This window comes from Octopus sinensis, linkage group LG11 (assembly GCF_006345805.1).
Source record: "Octopus sinensis linkage group LG11, ASM634580v1, whole genome shotgun sequence".
Lineage (NCBI taxonomy): Eukaryota > Metazoa > Mollusca > Cephalopoda > Octopoda > Octopodidae > Octopus > Octopus sinensis.
Window position 1 is genome coordinate 19,673,836 of NC_043007.1, and position 23,415 is coordinate 19,697,250.

The 23,415-nt window shown below is 41.0% G+C and overlaps 1 protein-coding gene across 2 annotated transcripts in view; it reads right to left on the reverse strand.

The window, feature by feature from the left end:
- Positions 1-1,583: 1,583 nt before the first annotated feature.
- The window catches only part of LOC115217112 (triokinase/FMN cyclase), a 28,795-nt gene continuing 6,963 nt past the window's right edge, over positions 1,584-23,415 (reverse strand). Inside the window, exons 4-16 of one of the 2 annotated variants that reach the window (XM_029786711.2) lie at positions 20,996-21,074; positions 20,199-20,288; positions 19,357-19,391; positions 16,464-16,548; positions 13,131-13,220; positions 12,530-12,649; positions 11,394-11,528; positions 9,908-10,042; positions 8,520-8,638; positions 7,583-7,695; positions 6,098-6,131; positions 3,605-3,691; positions 1,587-2,736 (exon numbers count right to left, since the gene is read on the reverse strand). In XM_029786711.2, coding sequence (XP_029642571.1) covers positions 2,590-2,736; positions 3,605-3,691; positions 6,098-6,131; positions 7,583-7,695; positions 8,520-8,638; positions 9,908-10,042; positions 11,394-11,528; positions 12,530-12,649; positions 13,131-13,220; positions 16,464-16,548; positions 19,357-19,391; positions 20,199-20,288; positions 20,996-21,074 — 1,269 coding nt within the window. In that variant the 3' untranslated portion in view covers positions 1,587-2,589. Of the gene's footprint in view, positions 2,737-3,604; positions 3,692-6,097; positions 6,132-7,582; positions 7,696-8,519; positions 8,639-9,907; positions 10,043-11,393; positions 11,529-12,529; positions 12,650-13,130; positions 13,221-16,463; positions 16,549-19,356; positions 19,392-20,198; positions 20,289-20,995; positions 21,075-23,415 lie in introns of both variants that reach the window. The other variant, XM_036507171.1, reaches the window with a different exon arrangement.

Here is a 23,415-nt window from a genome sequence, read left to right on the forward strand (position 1 = left end):
TAATTAATTACAATTAATTTGTAAGTTTGTATTTATCATTTGCCTTTTTTTTTAAAATCTGTTTCAATCATTAGATTGTGGCCATCTTGGGCGGAACCCCTTTGAAGGGTTTCCGTCGAACAAATCGACCCCAGGGTTTATTTTTCTCTTTTGAGTCTGGTACTTATTCTATCATATTCTTTTTTCCAACCCGCTAAGTTACGGGATGCAAACAAACCAACGCCAGTTATCAAGTGGTGGTGGAGCGCACAGACACACACAACAGGTTTCAAAAGTTTCCTTCAAGCAAATTCATAACCCTTGGCCCAGGGCTGTAGTAGAAGACACTTGTTCAAGGTGCCACACAGTGGGACTGAACTTGAAATGCACAAAAATAAAAGGGGGGGGGGCCCTCAGGACTCCAATGTCCTTTTGTGTAATTCCAAACCCGCTGGCTCATGAAGGATTAAAGGTGTTAGCAATGGTCAGAAAAGGGGGTTGAAAAAAGAAGCTGGAACCTTGCAGTTCAAACTGGGACAGGTTTCGTTTTTAAAGTTTCCTATTTTGTTATGATCTGCACATCTCTTATCCATTTACTTATGACATATTCAATCTGGTTTCATATCATTTCTGCCGCCTTATTCCTGTATAATTCAAGAATCTGTGGCTGAGAGACTGTGTTGAACCCTCTCTGGTAATCCATACCCAGCCCCTTGTTTCTTCTAAAGCCTTCAATAAATCTTTTCTGATTGAGAAAGATTGGTCTTTGTCTGAGAGAATATCTCTTCATAGAACTGTAAGGTTAAAATCATAAATATCTGTGCGAGGTGATCATCATCTCAGCAGTGACTTATGAGATTTCAGATGCATTTCAGCCTTCTTAGGCTCTGTCAATGACGTGGATCCAATCACTGAGTGCCTAAACAAAATCCATCCCTTGAATCACTGTTACTGCATAGAACTTTTTGGGTTGTTTTCTAGGCATAGGCGCAGGAGTGGCTGTGTGGTAAGCAGTTTGCTAACCAACCACATGGTTCCGGGTTCAGTCCCACTGCGTGGCATCTTGGGCAAGTGTCTTCTGCTATAGCCCCGGGCTGACCAATGCCTTGTGAGTGGATTTGGTAGACGGAAACTGAAAGAAGCCCGTCGTATATATGTATATATATATATATATAAGTGTGTGTATATGTTTGTGTGTTTGTCCCCCTAGCATTGCTTGACAACCGATGCTGGTGTGTTTACGTCCCCGTCACTTAGCGGTTCGGCAAAAGAGACCGATAGAATAAGTACTGGGCTTACAAAGAATAAGTCCCAGGGTCGATTTGCTCGACTAAAGGCGGTGCTCCAGCATGGCCGCAGTCAAATGACTGAAACAAGTAAAAGAGTAAAAGAGAGAGAGAGAGAGAGAGAGAGTATCTGAGAGACAAATTTTGTAGTCTTAGATATACACAAAAACCAGATGGGATGGTCATGTCAGAAATGTTTTTGACCATAAGTCAACCACAAATTAAGAATGAGCTGGAAACAAACAACAACAAAAGAATGAAGAACTTACAACATTATTTCCTGATTTTTGTCTTTATTGGTTGATAAATACAAAAATAAAATTGGCAAAGAAAATAAATTCATTTAATAATTCTTAATCAAAAATAATTTGTAATTAAAAAAAATAATTCCCTTTAACTCCAGAATACTGTAATTAATAATATTTAACTCCAGAATACTATAATTAATAATATTAATTACATCTGTATTTTTACTGCTTTACCAGATTATTTTCATAATTATTCTTATAATTATTATTAATAATGCTCTAATGTGTTCGTGTGCGCACATACACCCCTGGCAATTCCCTTTTAAGTTATATTGTTTGGTTTGCTGAAAGCTGACAATTTAACACTTTCCTTACTATATTTCCATTGAAATAATCTACATTTGTTCCAATTAATCATGAAATAAAGATGCAATTTGAGGGAGATTTGGCTGCTATTTTTATTAAGAAAGCTATATAAACAGACTATTTTGATGGCACAGTATGAATGGTCGATATAGTGGCCCTTTTATAGTTTCAATCCAACAATGTTCATCCAAGGGCTCATGTATCCAGGATTCTTGCCATTAAGATCGAGGCTAACCCCTTAATATTTGTTTCAAATTTTGGTACAAGGCCAGCAATTTCTGGGGTGAGGGTAAGTCGATTACATCAACCTCAGTATGCAACTGGTACCCCAAGAGGATGAAAAGGCAAAGTTGACACTGGCGGAATTTGAACCCAGGACGTAAAGATGGACAAAAAAACCCTTAATATTAATGGCAAAATTCTTATTCCTTAAGCAATGAGAGGATGTCTTCTGATTGATTCATAGTGCCACTCAGCATCTCCCACACTGAATGGAACCCTCATTCCATATATGGTAATGCCAATGGTAATAACAGTAATGGCAATTGTGATGATGATGGTGATAATATTGCCACGGCAATCATGAAATGGAAGAGATAGCACATATCATGATTGTTTTTCTCTGATCATTCTAAACATCACAGAATCTTGAATAAAGGGCTGTATAAGCTATGATAAAGTGACAATCTGGTCCCTCTTGCAGCAACTTCTCACAAATTATCTAGAATCGCCCTCAACCAAAGTGCAACCCCAACTGCCCCAGGATCAGGTCGATCGAGTAACTCGGAACTCACATAGCTGGCACGTCCTGCTTGGGCAGACATGGACTTTGTGGCTTCAGCACCCGATTCAGCTGCCTGTCATCCAAATTCGTGGTCATTGTAATGATGAAAAAGAAAAACAAAGGGCAACATAGCTTTTATATATATATATATTATATATATATATATATATATATATGTATATATATATGTATTATATATATACATATATATATACATATATATTTGTATATACATACACACACACATATATATACACATATATACACACACGTATATATACACACACATATATATACACATATATACACACACGTATATATACACACACATATATATATACACACACACATATATGCACACACATACATATATATACCTGTTGTTTTTTATCTTTTACCTGTTTCAGTCATTGAACTGTGGCCATACTGGGGCAACAAAACCGTTCAAGACACTGCTCCAGCTTGGCCATAGTCCAATGAATGAAACAAGTAAAACAATACAAGGAAGTGTGTATTTGTGTGTGTGCACATACATATATACATAGATACACACCCACCCACACACACACACAAACATACACATAAGCATGCGTACATACGTATACACACATACACATGTACATAACCACATATACACACATACACATACATATATATATACCTTGTATTTTTCTGTGTCCCTTTCTGTAGAAGAGCATAGACTCAAAACGTAAAAGACTTTTTCTATTCCTGAGAGTTATACTCATACATATGTTTATTTTGTACACACCTGTCTTCGTCTTTTGTTTTTTTCGTAAACTCTCCCCATATACACACACACACACATATATATATATATATACGTGTTTACATACATATACACATACATTACTACACGGATACACATCCATCCATCTATACATCCATACACACCCATACAATGCACCCAGATAACTGCTTACCTCGACAGCCAGCCTGAAGGAACTAACCAAATCTTTTTCTTTCAAGGTTTTTCCAAACATTTCATAAGCAGAGTGCAATGGGTCGACCTGGATGACACAGAAGACAATTAAATGAATTTCAATTCTAATTCAGTTTTTAGATTTGGTTTGCAAGATTCATTATGTGACTTCGTGTGTTGAAACATATTCTGTTGTGTCTGGGGAGAGTCATTCTCTTTTGGTGCCTTATAATTTGACACACTCACCGGTAAAGTTTCCACTTATTTCCTTCTTTCTTTTTTTATTATTTTTCTAAAATTTTCGTTGTGTCTTGCAACCTTTTCAATAGTCTTGACAATTCCATTTTCAAATCCTCTGTGTGAAAAGTCTGACTGCATACACGTTAGCGTATCCAGTGAGTTCTATTCAACACATGTTTACACGGGAAATTAGCAGAATCATTATTAACTTTAGATGGCTCGCAGGCGAGGTGAGTAAATTAGTGTGAGAGATAGACTGGCAATACTTCTGCGCTACCAGCAAACTAAAGATGGGGTCGCAAATGAAACAGTGAGTGATCTTTGCAATGCCTTTCAAGTAGACCGCAATATACCAGTGTCAAATAGTTGACTGTCGTGGTGGTAAAAGATTCGTGTAATAAATTTTGTGCTTATTTTGTTACATAATATATATTTTTTCGGATGCAGCCAGACTTTTCACACAGAGGTAATTTTGAAAGGTAATCTACAATCGAATCAACCATGGGACAGATGATGCTCTCATTGCTGTTTAGACCTAGGTTGACTGTAATAACGCTGCACCATCCACAGATTGCAGCTAGACTGCATCAAGCCCAGACTGGAGCACTGCAACATATTATATAATCAACCAAAGCACAGGAGTGGCTGTGTGGTTAGAAGCTTGCTTCCCAACCCCATGGTTACGGGTTCAGTCTCACTGCGTGACACCTTGGGCAAGTATCTTCTACTATAGTCTCGGGCTGACCAAAGCCTTGTGAGTGGATTTGGTAGACGGAAACTGGAAGAAGCCCATCATATCATCATCATCATCATCATCATCATTTAGCGTCCGTTTTCCATGCTAGCATGGGTTGGACGGTTCTACTGGGGTCTGTGAAGCCAGAAGGCTTCATCAGGCCCAGTCAAATCTGGCAGTGTTTCTACGGCTGGATGCCCTTCCTAACGCCAACCACTCCGTGAGTGTAGTGGGTGCTTTTTACGTGCCACCCGCACTGGTGCCAGACAGAGCTGGCAAACGGCCACGAACGGATGGTGCTTTTTATGTGCCACCGGCACGAGGGCCAGGCGAGGCTGGCAACGGACACGAAACGGGGCGGTGCTGGCAACGGTCGCGAAACGGAAAGTTCTCTTACATGCCACCGGCACTGGTAACACATCTGCAATTTCCATTGATCGATTTCCATTGATCGATTTCGATTCTGATCCTCACTTGCCTCAATGGGTCTTCACAAGCAGAGTTTCGACATGCCACCGGCACTGGTAGCACATCCGCAATTTCCATTGATCGATTTCGATTCTGATCCTCACTTGCCTCAACACGTCTTCACAAGTAGAGTTTTGTGTCCCAAGAAGGGAAGGTATGCATACGTAGGCTGGCTCCATCCCATGTAGAAGGCCACGGGTTGTGGACTCACTTGTCCTGCCGGGTCTTCTCGCGCACAGCACACTTCCAGAGGTCTTGGTCTCTAGTCATTTCCTCAGTGAGACCTAAAGTTCGAAGGTCGTGCTTCACCACCTCGTCCCAGGTTTTCCTGGGTCTGCCTCTTCCACAGGTTCCCTCAACCGCTAGGGTGTGGCACTTTTTCACACAACTATCTTCATCCATTCTCGCCACATGACCATACCAGCGCAAACGTCTCTCTTGCACACCACAACTGATGCTTCTTAGGTCCAGCTTTTCTCTCAAGGTACTTACACTCTGCCGAGTGTGAGTACCGGCATTACACATCCATCGCAGCATACTGGCTTCATTTCTAGCGAGCTTACGCATATCCTCAGCAGTCACGGCCCATGTTTCACTGCCATGTAGCATGGCTGTTCGTACACACGCATCATACAGTCTGCCTTTCACTCTGTGCGAGAGGCCATATATATATATATATATATATATTTGTGTGTGTGTATGCTTGTCTCTCTGCCACTGCTTGACAACCAATGGTGGTGTGCTTATGTCCCTGTAACTTAGCAGTTTGGCAAAAAAAGAGCAACAGAATAAGTACAAGGCTTACAAAGAATAAGTCCTGGGTTTGATTTCTTCGACTAACACCCTTTAAGGTGGTACTCCAGATTGGCCACAATCAAATGACTGAAACAAGTATTGATTTTGGGTACTATTGATTATAGGTCTGCTCAATTGGGCCCAGCCAAGATTTGGGTTAAACAACAATATCATTCTCAGAAATATTGATTACCAAGTCTCCTACGGTAACCAACACTCGCCATTGTAAAAAAAAAAAAACAGAGGAAAACTCACCATAGTTCTATCTCCAGGATTGGCACCACTATACCTGTAATAAAAGAAGGGAAATTAGTCAATGGGAAATTAGCTGGGATGTGACTGTAACTAAAAATCTGTTTTTTAAAAAAAGTTATTGTAAAAAGTCATCAAGTCTATTGAAGGTCGTCTCCTTAAAAAGATGTACTCCTATACAAAATTCCAGTTACCTAGGGGCAAAACTAGCTTACAATCTGGAACATACACATATTCATATGTGTCATAGAGTAACTGCTGCATTTGTTGAGTATATAAACAGTTTGGTTGCCTGTTTCTCTGGAAACTGTCAGAATGATGTAGATGCCTTTGAGGAGAACCCGATAAGGTTCGAAAATCGATTAAGGTTGTTCATCATTTTTTCAGTCTGCAGAGAAATGGCTAAAATTAGCCATTTAAAATTATACCGTATGTTATACACATACATACATACATACATCCATCCACCCACCCACCCATCCATCCATCCACCCATTCATCTATACATACATACATTCAGTTATATATAACAAGACAGAACTCGGCTGTGCCTTTATATCCCAGAAACTAACTGATCATCCAATGAGTGAAAGTTACTCAGAGATAAAAAATGGTGAATTTTGATGACAAACTATTGAGCTGAATGCAGATGATTGCAGACTATACAAAGCGAAAGGAAAATCTAGTAAAAGCCAAGAAATATATCACTTTGGTATCTTCAAGACAAAACACACACTATTATTGTCTTTATTTCAGAAATTGGAGCAACCGGCATCCACTGCATAAACTGCATCCTGTTCCAAGAGATTTTGGGATATTCTATTAGCATAAAAAGTATTCATTAGGACATATTTTTGTAAACTGAAATTTGTTTAATCAGGCAGAAGAGCTCTTCTTCAAGAGTTGAGGGCCAGAGAAAGGGCAAGTCATTGAAGAGGCTGTAAACAGCGATGAAAGGACTTTGACCAACAAACAACTGAATAATTGCTTAACGAGCCCATTAAACAAACAAATAAACAACCAGTTAGTTAGTTGATTAGCTATTTAACCAATTGACTAACAATAAAGAATTGATATGTGTTATTATTGGCATAATGATTTTCCCAAGGTACAACATTTTTGCTTATTTATTCATCTGGTGGAAAATGAAGTTTCAGAGGGAATGTGTGTGTTTATATTCACTTGTTTTGGAGTTAGTGTAACATCTCTAGCAAGATCAGGACCTCTTTGAAATATACCTATTTCTTTACTACCCACAAGGGGCTAAACACAGAGGGGACGAACAAGGACAGACAAACGGATTAAGTCAATTACATCGACTCCAGTGCATAACTGGTACTTAATTTATCGACCCCGAAAGGATGAAAGGCAAAGTCGACCTCGGCAGAATTTGAACTCAGAATGTAACGGCAGATGAAATACAGCTACGCATTTCGCCCAGCATGTTAACGTTTCTGCCAGCTCGCCACCTTCTTGAAATATACCTACCTTTGAATGGTCTCCAGCCCAGCCCCTAGAGCCTTGCACCAACCTGCACCTGTCACATCAGAAGATTGTTGTTCTAGTTCCCGAGCAGCAGCAGTAAAGAACAGGCAGTAGATCTGAAATAAAGATGCAAAGCTGAGATAATAGAAATGGTTGAATCACAGACAAAACAGCTGGGATTTGGGTTTAGCCCTTTGGTTGTTTCTGAGTTGAGATCCTACTCAGGTAGACTCTTAGACCCTCCAGGGTCAATAAAAAATAAATACTGGAGTTAAACTATAAAGCTCTATACTCTAGACCAGTGGCCTCCTTGGTTCTAAGGTCACATTCCTCGTGCCCTGACCCCACTCACCATCACAGACAGACCATTTTTGGCATTAAATTCAAAACAGCATTTCATAAATAAAACATAACCTAAATAACCCTTTATTTTGTTTGTTTGTTTTTTTTACATCCACTACCCTATTTTGGTCACCCCATTTTTCTTCAGTGCCCCCACCCCATATCTTTCCACTGCCCACTTTGGGAACTACTGTTTCTAGACTGTGGCCAGAGTTCAAAAAAATTTAAACCAGTAAATAGCAAATGTCTTCGAGCATGGCTTTGGACTGACCAACGCCTTGGGAGTGAATTTGGTAGATGGAAACTGTGTGGAAGCCCAGTTATATATATATGTGTGTGCATGTGTGTATTCATGTTTGTTTTCCCCCCACCACCACCACTCGATGACTGGAGTTGGTTTGTTTACATCCCCATAACTTAACAGTCTGACAAAAAGTTTGACAGAATAAGTACCAGGCTTAAAAATAAGTCCTGCAGTCAATTTGTTTGACTAAACTCTTCCAAGGTGATGCCCCAGCATGGCCGCTGTCCAATGGACTGAAAGAAGTAAACGATAAAAGCAAAAAAACCGATAATCTACAGCAGACTCTTTACTCACGGCTCCTGAGGTTCCGCCCATGCAGTTCTTTGCAATCTCTGCCAAGTCCTCAGCCAGATTGGTCCAGTTGTCCACGGCCAAGTGACACTGCTGCACCGTGTTCAGTCTTTCGATGACCGCTGATGGGAGAGAGGGAAATATATAAGCACAACAAAACCGACAGGTGTGGAGACAGGTGTAAACAGAAATACAAAAGGACAGGCTGGAGACCAAAGAATTTTGCAGCATCACCACCATCATCATTGCCACCATCAGTCATCATCATCATCCTCCTCTTTGTCATCAATATTGTGGTCATTATCATCACTAACAGCATCATTACCATCATTATGATTATCATTATCATCATCATCATTGCCACTATTAGCCATCATCAATATCATCATCATCACCACTATTAGCCATCATCATCATCATCATCATCATCAGTCATCATCATCACCATCATCATCATCTTGATCATCATCGTCATCGCCACTATTAGCCATCATCATCATCATCATCATGATCATCGTCGTCATCACTGATTTAATGGCTGATTTGCTCTGCTTCCATGGGTCAGATGGAATTTGTTGAGATGGGTTCTTTTTTCTATGGCTGGATGCCATTCCTGTTACCAGCGTTTACCCGTTTCCAAGGAAGGTAAAATCCATCTGCCCCATGTGTGCATGGAAAAGTGGATGTTGAAATGATGATGATGATGATGGTGGTGAAGGTGATGATGATGATGATGATGATGATGATGGTGATGATGATGGTGAAGGTGATGATGATGATGACGATGATGATGATGCTGATGATGGTGATGATGATGATGATGATGATTTGAGACATAAGGACATGTGTTTAATGGACAGACTGGCAAAGTGACAGAGTGGGGACATAGATATGAACAAGACAGGGGTGGAGGGGGAGGACAAAGGGACAAGAAGACATCTGGAAGGAGTGATATGTAGACAGGATGACTGTAGAGAGTTGGAAATAGGGAGGTGGGGGAGCTAAGTTGAAAAGAAGGGGGTAGAATGAAAATTGGAGTGAAAGAGAAGGGAGAAAAAGGGGACTGAGAGAGAATGTGAACAGGAGGGTCTAGTAAGAGAGAGAGAGAGAGAGAGAGAATGTGAACAGGGGAGACATATAAAGGAGAGAAAGAGAGACAGGCACACACAGGGAGAGAGGAAGAATGTGAACAGGGGAGACTAGTAGGAGATAGACAGAGAGAGAGAGAGAAAGAGAAAGAGAGAGAGTGAGAGAGACAGAGAGAGAGAGAGAGATGGACAGGCAGACAAACAGAATGTGAACAAGAGACTTGTAATGGAGAGAAAGAGAGGTAGAGAGGGAGAGCAGCACACAGGCAGAACAGGAGAATGTGAACAGGGTAGACAACTTACCTTGGGCCCCACGTGCCAGGGTACTCCCACAATCCCCATCACCGCAAACAGTGTCCAACTGATTCAGATATTCCTCATTCTTCAACAGAGACTCACAGACTCGCTTCAGCAGCTCATGGCGTGCAACATGTTTCACTGCAATAAAATAGTTTATAGTTGATGGTTGTTGTTGCTATTTAGCCCCAGGTGGACCCTAATTGATTAAACTCATGATCAAAGACATTCGAGTCAGGACTAACTTGGATAATGCATGTACCCTATAGTTTTTTTAAGACAGTAGATTGTGATTGATTTTGAGGGATATGTAGCAGCTATTTCTAGCAGGTCAAACAATCACTTAAAGACCCCCACCTTTGGCTCAAACAGATTTCAATTGTTGGTGCCACTCGTGACCATTCCACATTCTTATATATCCAGGACTATTACTTTTAAGGTGTTAGGAGATCATTTGAGGAAGATTTAGCTGCTATTTGAAGCAGATCAGATGAACTCATCATCATAATCATTATCAACCTCATTTAACATCCATGGGTTGGACGATTCTAGAGAAATTGATGAGTCCAAGGGTCACATCACACCCAGTCTCTGCTTTTAGAATAGTCTGGATGACTTCTTAAAACCAACCACTTCTCAAAGTGTGCTGGGTGTACATACATACATACATACACACACACATGCACATACACTTATATGTCAAACCATCCAACTGACACCAGCATGGAAAATAAATGTTAGGATGTATTGGGTTGTCTGGAAAGTTTGTGCCGATCTATAGTAGCTTACCTTTCGACTTATTTTAGAACATGGTTGAGTCCATAAAATAGGATTTGACTACACCTCCATTTAGAGCACAGTTTAAGCTATCTTTTCGTGGAAGAAGATTTATGTTCCTATAATTTATGTTAATTTTGTAACCTTTTAAAATGGAAGATAAGAAAGTTTCATTTTTGGCACTTGATGCTTTGGGAACCAGACAAAAATTGCTGCAACTCGGCTGGGAGGTGTTACCCCACCATCCATATTCACCAGATATTGCTCCTTCGGATTTCCACTTATTCAGGTCTCTACAGAATAGTCTTAATGGTAAAATTTTCAATTCCTTGGATGATGTAGAAAGATACCTTGATGAATTCTTTGCCATGAAACCACCTGAATTCTGGGAAGATGGTATTTAAGTTAAAGGAAAGATGGAGACGCATTGTGCAACAAAATGGTTCATATTTGGTTGATTAAAAATGTAATGGCAAGTATTTATTGACCTTTTTCTTTCCTTTAAAAATCGGCACGAACTTTCCGGACAACCCAATATTTAATCTACCCTAGGAGTTTGTACCTTATCCACACTGTTAGGATGAAAGACAAGACTGACCTCAGCAGGATTTGAACTCAGATAACGGAGAGCCAGAATAAAAACAACAAGAATTTCTACCAGACACCAATTTACAGCTGTCTTCCAGCCACAAGTGTATTATAGAAAGATACTTACCAGCAGAAGTGTTGGTCATCTTTGGCTTCTCAGTAAACGTGTTAGTTTGGACGTTGACAGTTGTAGGAGTATGTCGGTCAGTGGTACCTACGGGTAGGTATGACCGAGGCCAGCTGGGTGCAGTGGTAGGAGCATCTGGGATAAAGGTCAATAGGGGTTGACAGTAGGGCATCATCAGCAGCAATTTACACACAAACCATAATTAACAATTCCAACACATATACACACCACTATCTGTTGCCACCACTACTGCCGCCACCACTACCAATACCACCACCACCACCACCACCACCACCACCACTACCAATACCACCATCACCACAACCACCACTACCACCACCACCAATACCACCACTGCTGCTACCACTACCACCACCAATACCACCACCACCACGACCGCCACCACCACCACTACCACCACCACCACTACAACCGCCACCACCACTACCACCACCACCACTACAACCGCCACCACCACGACTACCATCGCCACCACCACCACTACCACCACCGCCGCCACCCCTACCACCACCACAACCACCACTACCACCACTGCCGCCACCACCACCACCACCACCACTATTACTACAAAGTACTCTGCCATAAACTCTCTGTTCTACCCATTTCCCTCCATCGCAGTTGTTGCTCCAATTATTGTTTAGCTTCAAGTCAGCCCTGACTCCGCAGACCAATGACTGAAGGTATTAGACCAATGGCTGTTTTCTTTTAATCAAACATAATTTGTCTCATACTATATTAAAGAATCCTCTTGTCTTTTTTATAAAGATAGGATGTCATTTATAAGAGGTTTGGTTGCTATTTCTAGCAGATTTGAGTGATTTTGTAGAGGTTTCTTCATTATCTCTTATGATCATGCTGTTATTTACCCCAGGTCAACTTTAATCCACAAGGACTTCTGCTCAAAACCAATCCAGCTGTGACCATCCCATTTTTTTTTATTGAGATATGACATGTCTAGCAGCACATCACCCAAAGTGACCCTTCATTTTGAAGATGGGAAAAGTGGGAATGATTTGAGGAATATTTAGCTACTATTTTTAGCATATTGGCTATGTCTCTCCTTATAATAAAACGCAAAAATTGAGGTGAAAATAAGACACAGGTCTTTTACTTACCCAAGTATTTATTGTAGGTTTTGTTGAGGTGGAGAAGAGTTATGGAGACACCCCTCATATTTAGGGATGTAATGAAGGTACCACAGTAAACACGGCTGACACACAGACTCTTGTTGTATTCTGTGAAACAAATACGAAAAGAGACTGACCGAAGGTGAAAAGAGATAAGTCTTTTATATGCCTGAGCGTGTGTGAGTGAGTCTGGGTGTTCGTTAACACACCTGCACTCAAAGATTGTATTTAACGAGGAGCAAAGTAACATATCTCAGGGAGGGTTTTCATATGATTTCAAAACATAAGCTAAAGGGAGCCTTTTTCAACACATGGCTGTCTGCGTATTCCTTGAGTAGATACTGAATGCACTTTTGGCGAAGGACAAGAAGCCGAAGCCAAGAAGCGGAACAGACTCCCCGTAAAGTAGTGGTTTGGCAAAACAGACCAATAGAATAAGTACAAGGCTTACAAAGAATAAGTCCTGGGGTCGATTTTTTTGGCTAAAAGCGGTGCTCCAGCATGGCTGCAGTCAAATGACTGAAACAAATAAAAGAATAACTGGAAAAGGTTGAAAAGCAGACAAAACTAGAAATTGAGGTAAACTTACCGAGATATTTTATAGTTTCTTTTGCAATTGTATTCAGTTCTATAGTTGTAAGGCCCCCTAGGTTATTGATGATACAGGCCACTTCCTCTCCTGAAAGAAATGTTGAGATAACACAGGCGAGAAAAACAAAACATTAAACAATCAACAAATGATAGCAATATGTGTGTGTATGTGTGTGTGTGAGTGTTTGTCTATATATTTAGAGGTATGAGGTATATAGTAATACCTCAACTATCACGTGTGTTATGTTCCAAAAACCCCTGCGATAGGGGGAAATCCAAAACGTAGAAACAGTACTGTACTGTATATTTTTTTCATTTTTATTATAATTTGTATATATTTATTTCATCATAAATGCAGAACAGGTTCAATCCCATTGCATGGCACCTTGGGCAAGTGTCTTCTACTATAGCCATGGGCTGACCAAAGCCTTGTGAGTGGATTTTGTACGCAGAAACTGAAAGAAGTCCATCATATATATATATATATAAACATATACATATATATACACACATACATATACACACACACACGCGCGCGGAAACCCCCTTCGGTCATGAATGACCATAGGATTGCACCTAGAAAGTTACCCTCCCAGGCACAAATCCAGGCAAGGTTGTTTATGGAAGACCAGCAGTCGCCCATGCATACCAGCCTCCCCTCTCCACGCCACCAGTGTTATCCAAGGGAAAGGCAAAGGGGCCATACAGCTTGACACCTGTGACGTTACAACTCATTTCTACAGCTGGGTGAACTGGAGCAACGTGATATAAAGTGTCTTGCTCAAGAACACAACATGCAGCCCAGTCCGGGATTTGAACTCACAACCTCACAATCATAAGCTTGACGCTCTAACCACTGAGCCATGCACCTTTACTCACACACACACACACACATTCACTTTACCTCATTAGAAGTGTTTTGGGTTCCTTTTACCTGTCTTCAGAGAAGATATTCTCTAAAGAGGGACAAAGAAAAGACAAAAACACCTGTACTTAGGCAAAGTGGATTATTAAAATTAATCATTCATTCATTGAATGCACAGGACTTGAAAGCCCCACACATTCCCCCTTACTTGTAAGTGTTCTGGCATAGAAAGTGATCAACTGAAATTCCTGAATATTCTTTTAAGGAATTCCTCAGTCTATCATTATTCCTGGTCAGCTCCCAGACTGTCCTTTTAACCAGTGACATGAGATGAGATTTGAAATTAGTTTGTAGAAAAGTAAGACTGGTAGTATAATGAATTTATTTCATCTGGTGCTGTAACATTCTGTTTGTTTATGAAGAAGGCAAAGATGGAAAGTGAAAGTAGACTTCAGGAGGATCTGAACTCTGTGTGCAGAGTGGAAGAACAAACAAGGAAAGGGCATTACATTTAATGATCTGACCGATTTGACAATGATATCAACACATACAAACAAACATCAGAGTGTATGTGTGTCTGTGTGTGTGTGTGAGAGAGAGAGAGAGAGAGAGAGAGTGTGTGTGTGAGTGAGAGAGAGAGAGTGTGTGTGTGAGTGAGAGAGAGAGAGAGAGGACAGATAGACAGACAAATAAGCAGACAGGTAGCTAGCTAGACAGACAGACAGACAGACAGACAAACAGATAGATAGATGGACGGACGGACGAACGGATGGATGGATGGATAAACAAACATGCACACATTCCCACGTACAATTTACTGGTCATTTCTGTTATGATCATTTGAAATCAGAAATAAATAAATAAATAAACAAATCAGAGTTAATTATCAGAATCAAATATTGGAAACATTGGAAGAAATTATGGATCTGGAATTGTTATTTTTGAGTTGGAGCCAAAAAAAAAAAACACAAGAAAAAAACCTCAAGAATGAAAAACAAAAGTTCAACATTTTTGAAAGAAAACCTCTTGCCAAGATATACAGACACATCATCATTATTTGATATCTGCTTTCCATGCTGGCATGGGTTGGATGGTTTCACAGGATTTGGCAAACTACAGGGATGTGTTGAGCTCCAGTGTCATTTTTGGCATGCTTTCTACAGCTGGATGCCTTCCCTATCGCCGACCACTTTGCACTGCATACCAGGTGCTTTTTACATAGCACCAGCACTAATGAGGTCACCATGGAATTTGCAAAACAGAAAAGGAACATACATATTAAACCACACACACACACACATGTGCATTCTCACATATGTTAATAAATGGAAATTGATTTATGCATGTATTATATGTTTTGAGTATTTAAAATGATTTCATTTAATGGCTCTGAGGGAGCAAGAGGATGTTGCACAAACACTCCGTCCTGAACAATTGCTTCTGATAGCAGAAACAGCTACAAACATATAAATATACATACATATACACAAACATACACAAATATATATAGTATATCTTGTGTATTTAATTAGACATATTCTCTTTTTCTCTCTCTCTCATGATAGATTGGTAGCCACTACACACATTTTTTTTCTCGCCTTGTTTCTTTCTGTGTTCCTTTCTGTGGAAGAGCATAGGCTCGAAATGTAAAAGACTTTTTCTATTCCTGAGCGTTATACTAATACATCTGTTTTATTTTGTACACCACCTGTCTTCGTCTTTTGTTTTTTTCATGAATTCTCCCTATATATATATATATATATATATATATATATAAAGAAATTAAATAAATGACAAAGAGAACAAGAAATTTGTAATGAACTTCATTAGCTTACAGCTGTTTCTGCAATTAGATGCAGTGCACTCATAGATGCTTGTGTATCACTTTATAGCTTCGTTGGAGTTTCAAAACTATATATTGAGTTCTAAAACCAGGTTATTAGTATCATTATGCCAAGACAAAATATTAACATTTGTATGTGTGCGTGAGTATATCTATATCTATCTATCTTATCTATATATATATATATATATACATATCTCTCTCTCTCTCTCATATATATATATATATATATATATATACATATATATATATATTATATATATATATATATATATAGATATATAAAGCACCAACTGATCAAGGTTGTTGCCAGCCTCCTCTGGCCCCTGTGCCGGTGGCGTGTGAAAAGTACCCAGAGTGGTTGGTGTTACAAAGGACATCCAGCTGTAGAAACTCTGCCAGATCAAGATTGAAGCCTGGTGCAGCCATCTGGTTTGCCAGCCCTCAGTCAAAATCGTCCAACCCATGGAAGGCAGACATTAAACGATGATGATGATGATGATGATGATGATGGTGATGATGATGATGATTAGCGTGTGCAATGTAAATACTTATTCCCTGGGGGACCCACGCAACTCAGCACAGTCCAACACATCCCACCCTAACACATACCTGAAACTCACCAGATCTAGCCCGGAATCCATTGCAGTTATCAGGATTGAACATGTGATCCAGCATCACAGTCACAGCATCTTTGGCAGAGGAAAACTGAAATGCAGAGAGAATTGTAGAAGGAATAATAATCAGTAGAGCAAGAAAAAAATCTCAAGAATGCAACTGCAATTTGCTAGAATGTAACCAAAATCACCAAGAAATCTGACCATTCAAAACTTTGTGAGGAACCAGATCTAACAACAATTTCATCTTAAGCGCACATTTTCAAGGCGAAACTATTCCTTTAAATTCAGCACCTTTTAGCCATTACAGTTAACAGGTGGTCTTGTTTCAAAGGTGACCCGAGGCCTCTTACATTTTATACTACCAATTCTGAGCACGACAACGTTTCAAAAGGCGTAGGAGTGGCTGTGTGGTAAGTAGCTTGCTTACCAACCACATGGTTCCGGGTTCAGTCCCACTGTGTGGCACCTTGGGTAAGTGTCTTCTACTATAGCCTCGGCCCGACCAAAGCCTTCTGAGTGAATTTGGTAGACGGAAACTGAAAGAAGCCCGTTGTATATATGTATATATATATAATAACAAAGGGTAAAATTAATTAATTAAGAAGTAATCAATAATTTCACCAAGTAGAATTCGGCATGGAAATGACAATTTCACGGTAAGCTTAAGTAATATTTTATAATTAGGTTTCAGCAAAGATTTGCTGAACCCTAATTATAATTATATATGTATGTGTGTGTATATGTTTGTGTGTCTGTGTTTGTCCCCCCAACATCGCTTAACAAACGATGGTGGTGTGTTTACGTCCCCATAACTTAGCGGTTTGGCAAAAGATATCGATAGAATAAATACTAGGCTTACAACGAATAAGTCCTGGGGTCAATTTACTCGACCAAAAGCAGTGCTCCAGCATGGCCACAGTCATATGACTGAAACAAATAAAAGAGTAAAAGAGTATCAAGGGGAAAAGGCTCTACTCATGGCTGTTGTCTGGTGGGGGTGGCTCTCTTGTGCTTCTGTGTGGCTATTTCCACCAGATTTCTAAAGAGTTTTTTGGAGAAACTTCTCCCTAGCGACCCAACATCGTCTGGAAATTTGTGTGCTGGTGGTGTGTTGTGTGTGGGTCTGACAAAATCTGAAATTTTCATGTCTGTATTGTGTTTCAAGTATGTCACTAGCTGTTCATTTTTCATGTTTATTGGTGTAACGGTATTGGTGGTGGTGGTGTCTGTGTGTGTTGGTGTGTGCGGTGGTAGTGGTGGAGAAGGTGTTGCTAAGTGTTGTGAGTGCATGTTGTTGTTGTTGGGAAGCTCTATTTTCTTGCACCTCCCCAGTTTGTCAGTTGTTTCTTTATATTTCTTTTCTTTTTTCTTTTTCGGTGGCACTGTGTGCCACTCCCCTTTTTCACTATCAGTACTCACACTATCAGCTGATTTGGTCAGAAAAGGGGATGTCTTTGGGGTCTGTTTCAGCAGTGTTTCGAAATGTAGTTTTATCTGATGGTATTGTTAGTAGTGTAATCTCTGCTGAAGTTGGTGTTCTTGTTGTTGGTGGTTTGTTTGTTTGTTTGTTTGATGAGCGAAGCGGTCTTTGTCCCTGTGGGAGAAGTCCGAAACGTGGTCCTTTGCTATTGGTAAGATCCGCAGAAGAAAAAGCAGGTCAACCCCTGACACCAAGAGCATCGACGGATGGATGAATGTGCATCCAGGCTCAGTGGTTGCGTAGGAAGTAGGGGACAAGAAACAGGAAGAAAGAGTGAGAGAAAGTTGGAGCGAAAGAGTACAACAGGGGTCGCTACCACCCCCTGCCAGAGCCTCGTGGAGCTTTAGGTGTTTTCGCTCAATAAACACACACAACGCCCGGTCTGGGAATTGAAACTGCGATCCTCTGACCGCAAGTCCGCTGCCCTAACCACTGGGCCATTGCACCTCTTGTTGTTGGGGGTGGTGGTGATGGTATCATTGTCTTCTTTGGTGTTATTGTCCTAGATGTTGGCGTTGGTCTGGTGATGGTTGGTGGTGGTGGTGTGGAAGGTTTTGGCTTTCGCTTCTGTGGCATCTCCTGTTGTTGTTGTTGCTGTTGCTGCTGCTTTTTCTTCTCTGCCTCCATTCTTTCCTTGTAAATGGGACAATCCACTTTTAAATGTTTGTCACTGCTGCAGAAGGTAGCACTTCGGCCTTCGCCCCTCTACAGCAACATGCAGTCTTGTGCCGTCTGGCAAATTTATAGAATCAGGTATGGAATTTATGGTTTGTTGGTCAATCTGCGCGAGAAGCTGCATTCCCATACCTGACCAGTTCTGGCTGTGCACTTCCAAAATAGTGGCACTTGGTCAATTTTGATTTTCGTTAAGTGCCGACCAAGGTATGTCGTCTATCTGCAGAGGGTGTGGTGCACAAAGAAGGAAACAGCTTACTGTTCTCTTCAAAGACATTTTGGCAAAAATTACAAGTTATAAAGTAAAAATTCAGAGTTTCAAATGAAAATGTCGCCCCTAAAAGGGGAAAATTCTGCCTAACCGACAAGCTCTGCAAGAACCTAGTCGGCTTGGCTACACAAATATACAAAAATATTAATACTTTTAACAAATTTTCCAATGAAATTGGCCAACAACTTATGGAGCTTCATGTCCGTTGACTTTCGAAACAACAACAACAATAATAATAATAATAATAATAATAACAACATCAAAAAATACCTTAGGAATGTGAACCCAGGTTTGAAATTTCCCCAAGACACCTGATGAAGCCTGGAGGATATATCAGCCAAAATGTTGTGTTAACAAGAAACAAGATGAGGACAAATATCCGTCAAATGTAAATAATGTAAAAGAGAAGGATTCTAGGAATACAAGAATATGTCTAAGGGCAAAAACCAAACCAAAATAAGATGTCTTACCTTGAGTCTCTTCACACCTGCTTCTCCATGGAGACCTGAGTTAGAAAGATCAGTGGTTGGGATTACAAAATTGAAGAGAGAGAGAGGGAGGGAGAGAGAGAGAGGAGGAGGGAGGGAGAGAGAGAGAGAGAGAGAGAGAGAGGAGAGAGAGAGAGAGGAGAGAGAGAGAGAGAGAGAGAGATTGGTGGTTTCATGTTGCCTCTCTTCAGATATTTCTTAGAGAAAAACAATCTTGTCAGCTGGATACAGGACAGGTGCACAAACACACCTGCCTGAAAAATCCCAAATGCAATGAACTGGAACATCATTATCATCATTGTTTAACGTCCGCTTTCCATGCTAGCATGGGTTGGACGATTTGACTGAGGACTGGTGAACCAGAGGGCTGCACCAGGCTCTAACCTGATCTGGCAGAGTTTCTACAGCTGGATGCCCTTCCTAACGCCAACCACTCTGAGAGTGTAGTGGGTGCTTTTTACGTGCCACCGGCACGAGGGCCAGTTTGGTGGTACTGGCTACAGCCAAGCCCAAATGGTACTTTTTGTGTGCCACCTGCACAGGAGCCAGTCCAGCGGCACTGGTGAATTCCTCGCTCGAATGTTTCACGTGCCACCAGCACAAGTGCTAGTAAGGTGATGCGGTAACAATCACGCTTGAATGGTGTGCTTAACATGCCATCGGCACGAAGGCCAGCTTGTTGCTCTGGCAACAATCTCACACCTCTACCATATTTCTCCAGAATGGTTCCTCTCATTTTGGCAGCTTGCATATCCACAACAACAACAACAGCAGCAATAACGACAATGATAGGAAAAAGACAGGTAAGATGGGTTGTTACTTACCCAGGCCAAGTTCCATTTCACCTGCCTCCAAAGAGAAGAGAGGGCCAACCCCTGGAACGGTACAACCACTGAGACTAAGGCCAATGGTACCTGCATATGAGACAGAATAACACAAAACAGTGAAAGGTCAATGGTAGTGAGAGACGGTGATGGTGATGGTGATGATGGGGTTGGTGGTGGTGAGTGCTTCTGATAGTGAAGACGAAGTGATGATAGTGAAGACGAAGTGATGATAGTGTCGGGGTGTAAAATGGATTAGTTGGTGGTGGTGGTGTAGCTGTTGACATGATGTAGTAGTAGTAGTAATGGTGGTGGTGATGGTGGTGGTAGTAGTAGTAGTAGTCCTACTGGTGGTGGTGGTGGTGGTGGTGATAGTGCTGATAGTAGTAGTAATGGTGGTGTTAGTAGTAGTAGTAGTGCTGGTGGTAGTGATGGTGGTGTTAGTAGTAGTAGTAGTAGTCCTACTGGTGGTGGTGGTGGTGGTAGTAGTGGTAGTAGTAGTGCTGGTGGTGGTGGTGGTGATAGTAGTAGTAATGGTGGTGGTGGTGGTGGTAGTGGTAGTAGTAGTGCTGGTGGTGGTGATGGTGGTGATAGTAGTAGTAATGGTGGTGGTGGTGGTGGTGGTGGTAGTAGTAGTAGTAGTGCTGGTGGTGGTGGTGATAGTAGTAGTAATGGTGGTGGTGATAGTAGCAGTAGTAGTAGAACTGCTGGTGGTTGTGGTGATGGTGGTGATAGTGGTGGTGGTAGTAGTAATAGTAGTAGTAGTAGTAGTAGCAGCAGCAGCAGCCAGTACTCACAGATGCACTTGAGTACATCCCGACAGACAGTTGTAATCTCAGCCAGACTCCTGCCTTCTTCTGCCATGGCACCAGCAATCTGTGGAATTGGTAAGATAAAGAGAGAGAGATAGAGAGAGAGAGAGGAGAGAGAGAGAGAGAGAGAGAGAAAGACAAAAATGACAGCCTACCCCCCTCTGCACCGTATTCCTATAGACACAATCTACAGTGAAAAAATGGAAAGGCTAGGAAGTGGAGGTGGTCATCATATTACTGTTGTTTTTGCTCTGGTGGTGGTCATGGGCAGATTGGTGTTGGTTTTGATCTTTCAGCTCAACACTACACTGGATCACTATGCTGTTGTTGTTGTTGTTGTTAAGCAAAAAGACGGGTAAGGGTGATTAGTTGATGGTCTAGGGCTTAGGGGCGGGAGACCCCAGACCTTGGAAAAAAAAAAGAAAAACTTTGGTCGTCTTGTTGTAGTCGAGGGCTCTTCGTTGACGCCCGACACCACTGGGAGGTGGCCCTTGAAGTTGCTGGAAATGGAGATCTCCAGGTCCAAATTCACTATGCTGGATCATACTGTAATCAGGGCTAGCTGAAGATACCCGCAACACAGATAATCACCTGGGGTACCAGGTGATTACAGGTGTCACATCATGTATTTACTAAAAAAAAAATGGTGATAAGACACAGAAAGCTCTAGTTTTCTTTTATTATTTTCCTACAAAAGCTTGGTCGGTCGGTAGGCTGGTCGGTCGGTTGACTGGTCCATCAGTTGGTCAGTCCATCTATCCATCCACCATTCTTTGCTCACTATTCCTGGTAGGGACATGAAGGTTGATTCCCCCAGCTACTGCCTTCATAGGGTCCTATCAGAAGCAAAAGTCTTAACATTTCTTAGGCTCAGGAGTGGTTGTGTGGTAAGTAGCTTGCTTACAAACTACTTGGTTCCGGGTTCATTCCCACTGCTTGGCACCTTGGGCAAGTACCTTCTACAATAGTCAAACCAAATCGTCCAACCCATGCTAGCATGGAAAGCGGATGTTGAACGACGCCGACGATGATGATGATTTATTTTTTAAATGACTCCTTCGTGGTTCACTTCCTATGCATTATTCTGTGAACTGTCTATGTTTGCCACTAGACTTTGAATGGAGAATGCAGCAATGTGCTGCCACAGTGCATATCCCCACATTTGACCTGACCTGACCTGACACCCAACAATTTAACTTTTTCATGCAAATTACAATTGCCATATGACCTCTATAATTGTTCATTTGTTAGAAATAGCAACCAAATCTTTTTCCAGAATTGTTAAGGATTAAATCGTTTAACCCTACAATCTCTCTCTCTCTCACTCGCGTTCCCTACCTCTCCCTCTCAGGTGGCATAAATTTTCACCTCGTCTTTAATCGACAGACAACCCCAGAAATGTGCCAAAAATATCTGAGCATCACAAATAGGGGACACCAAGAATTTGGTAGTAACCGTCTTTTTTAGAAGAATACAGCACTACATCATCGATCACTTCCTTATTTGAAAGAATAGGGTGTAATTCAAGAGAGATTTGGCTGCTATTACTAGCAGGTTGGCCTATCCCATATAGGCCTGTGTTAAGTTAGACGGCCGTATTTTATTGTATTATGTTACACAGTGCATGTCTTGTATTAAATTGTGCTGTGTTGTGCATTTGAGGGAGACTCGTCTGCTGTTTCTAAAAGTTTGGGTATGTTCACTATTGCATTGTAATAAACTTTATTTAATATTGTATCGTAATACACTGCAGTACAAATGCAAAAAGCAGTGCATACAACCTCACACAACCAACCAACAAAGCTAAAGCAAGTTAATGCATATACAAAGGGACATAATTGGTTTATAAAGTATCAATCATCTCCCTTTATTAGCAAACTTTTTTTCTCTCCAATTATTGTTTTAAGTTTTGACACAAGGCCAGCAATTTTAGCAGGGTTAGTCGACTAAATCGCCTCCAGTACTTGAAAGCTATTGTATTTTATCGACTTCGAAAGGGTGAGCGGTAAAGTGTAAAGAGCTGGGAGAAGTGACGCCGAGCATTATGTCTGACACGCTGCTAACACAAACGGAATCAATATGTTCTTTTCTACTCTAGGCACATGGCTCGAAATTTTTGAGGAGGGGTCCAGTCGATTAGATCGACCCCAGTACGTAACTGGTACTTAATTTATCGACCCCGAAAGGATGAAAGGCAAAATCGACCTCGGCGGAATTTGAACTCAGAACGTAACGGCAGACGAAATACCTATTTCTTTACTACCCACAAGGGGCTAAATACAGAGAGGACAAACAATGATAGACAAACGGATTAAGTCGATTATATCGACCCCTAGGGCATAACTGGTACTTATTTAATCGACCCCGAAAGGATGAAAGGCAAAGTCGACCTTGGCGGAATTTGA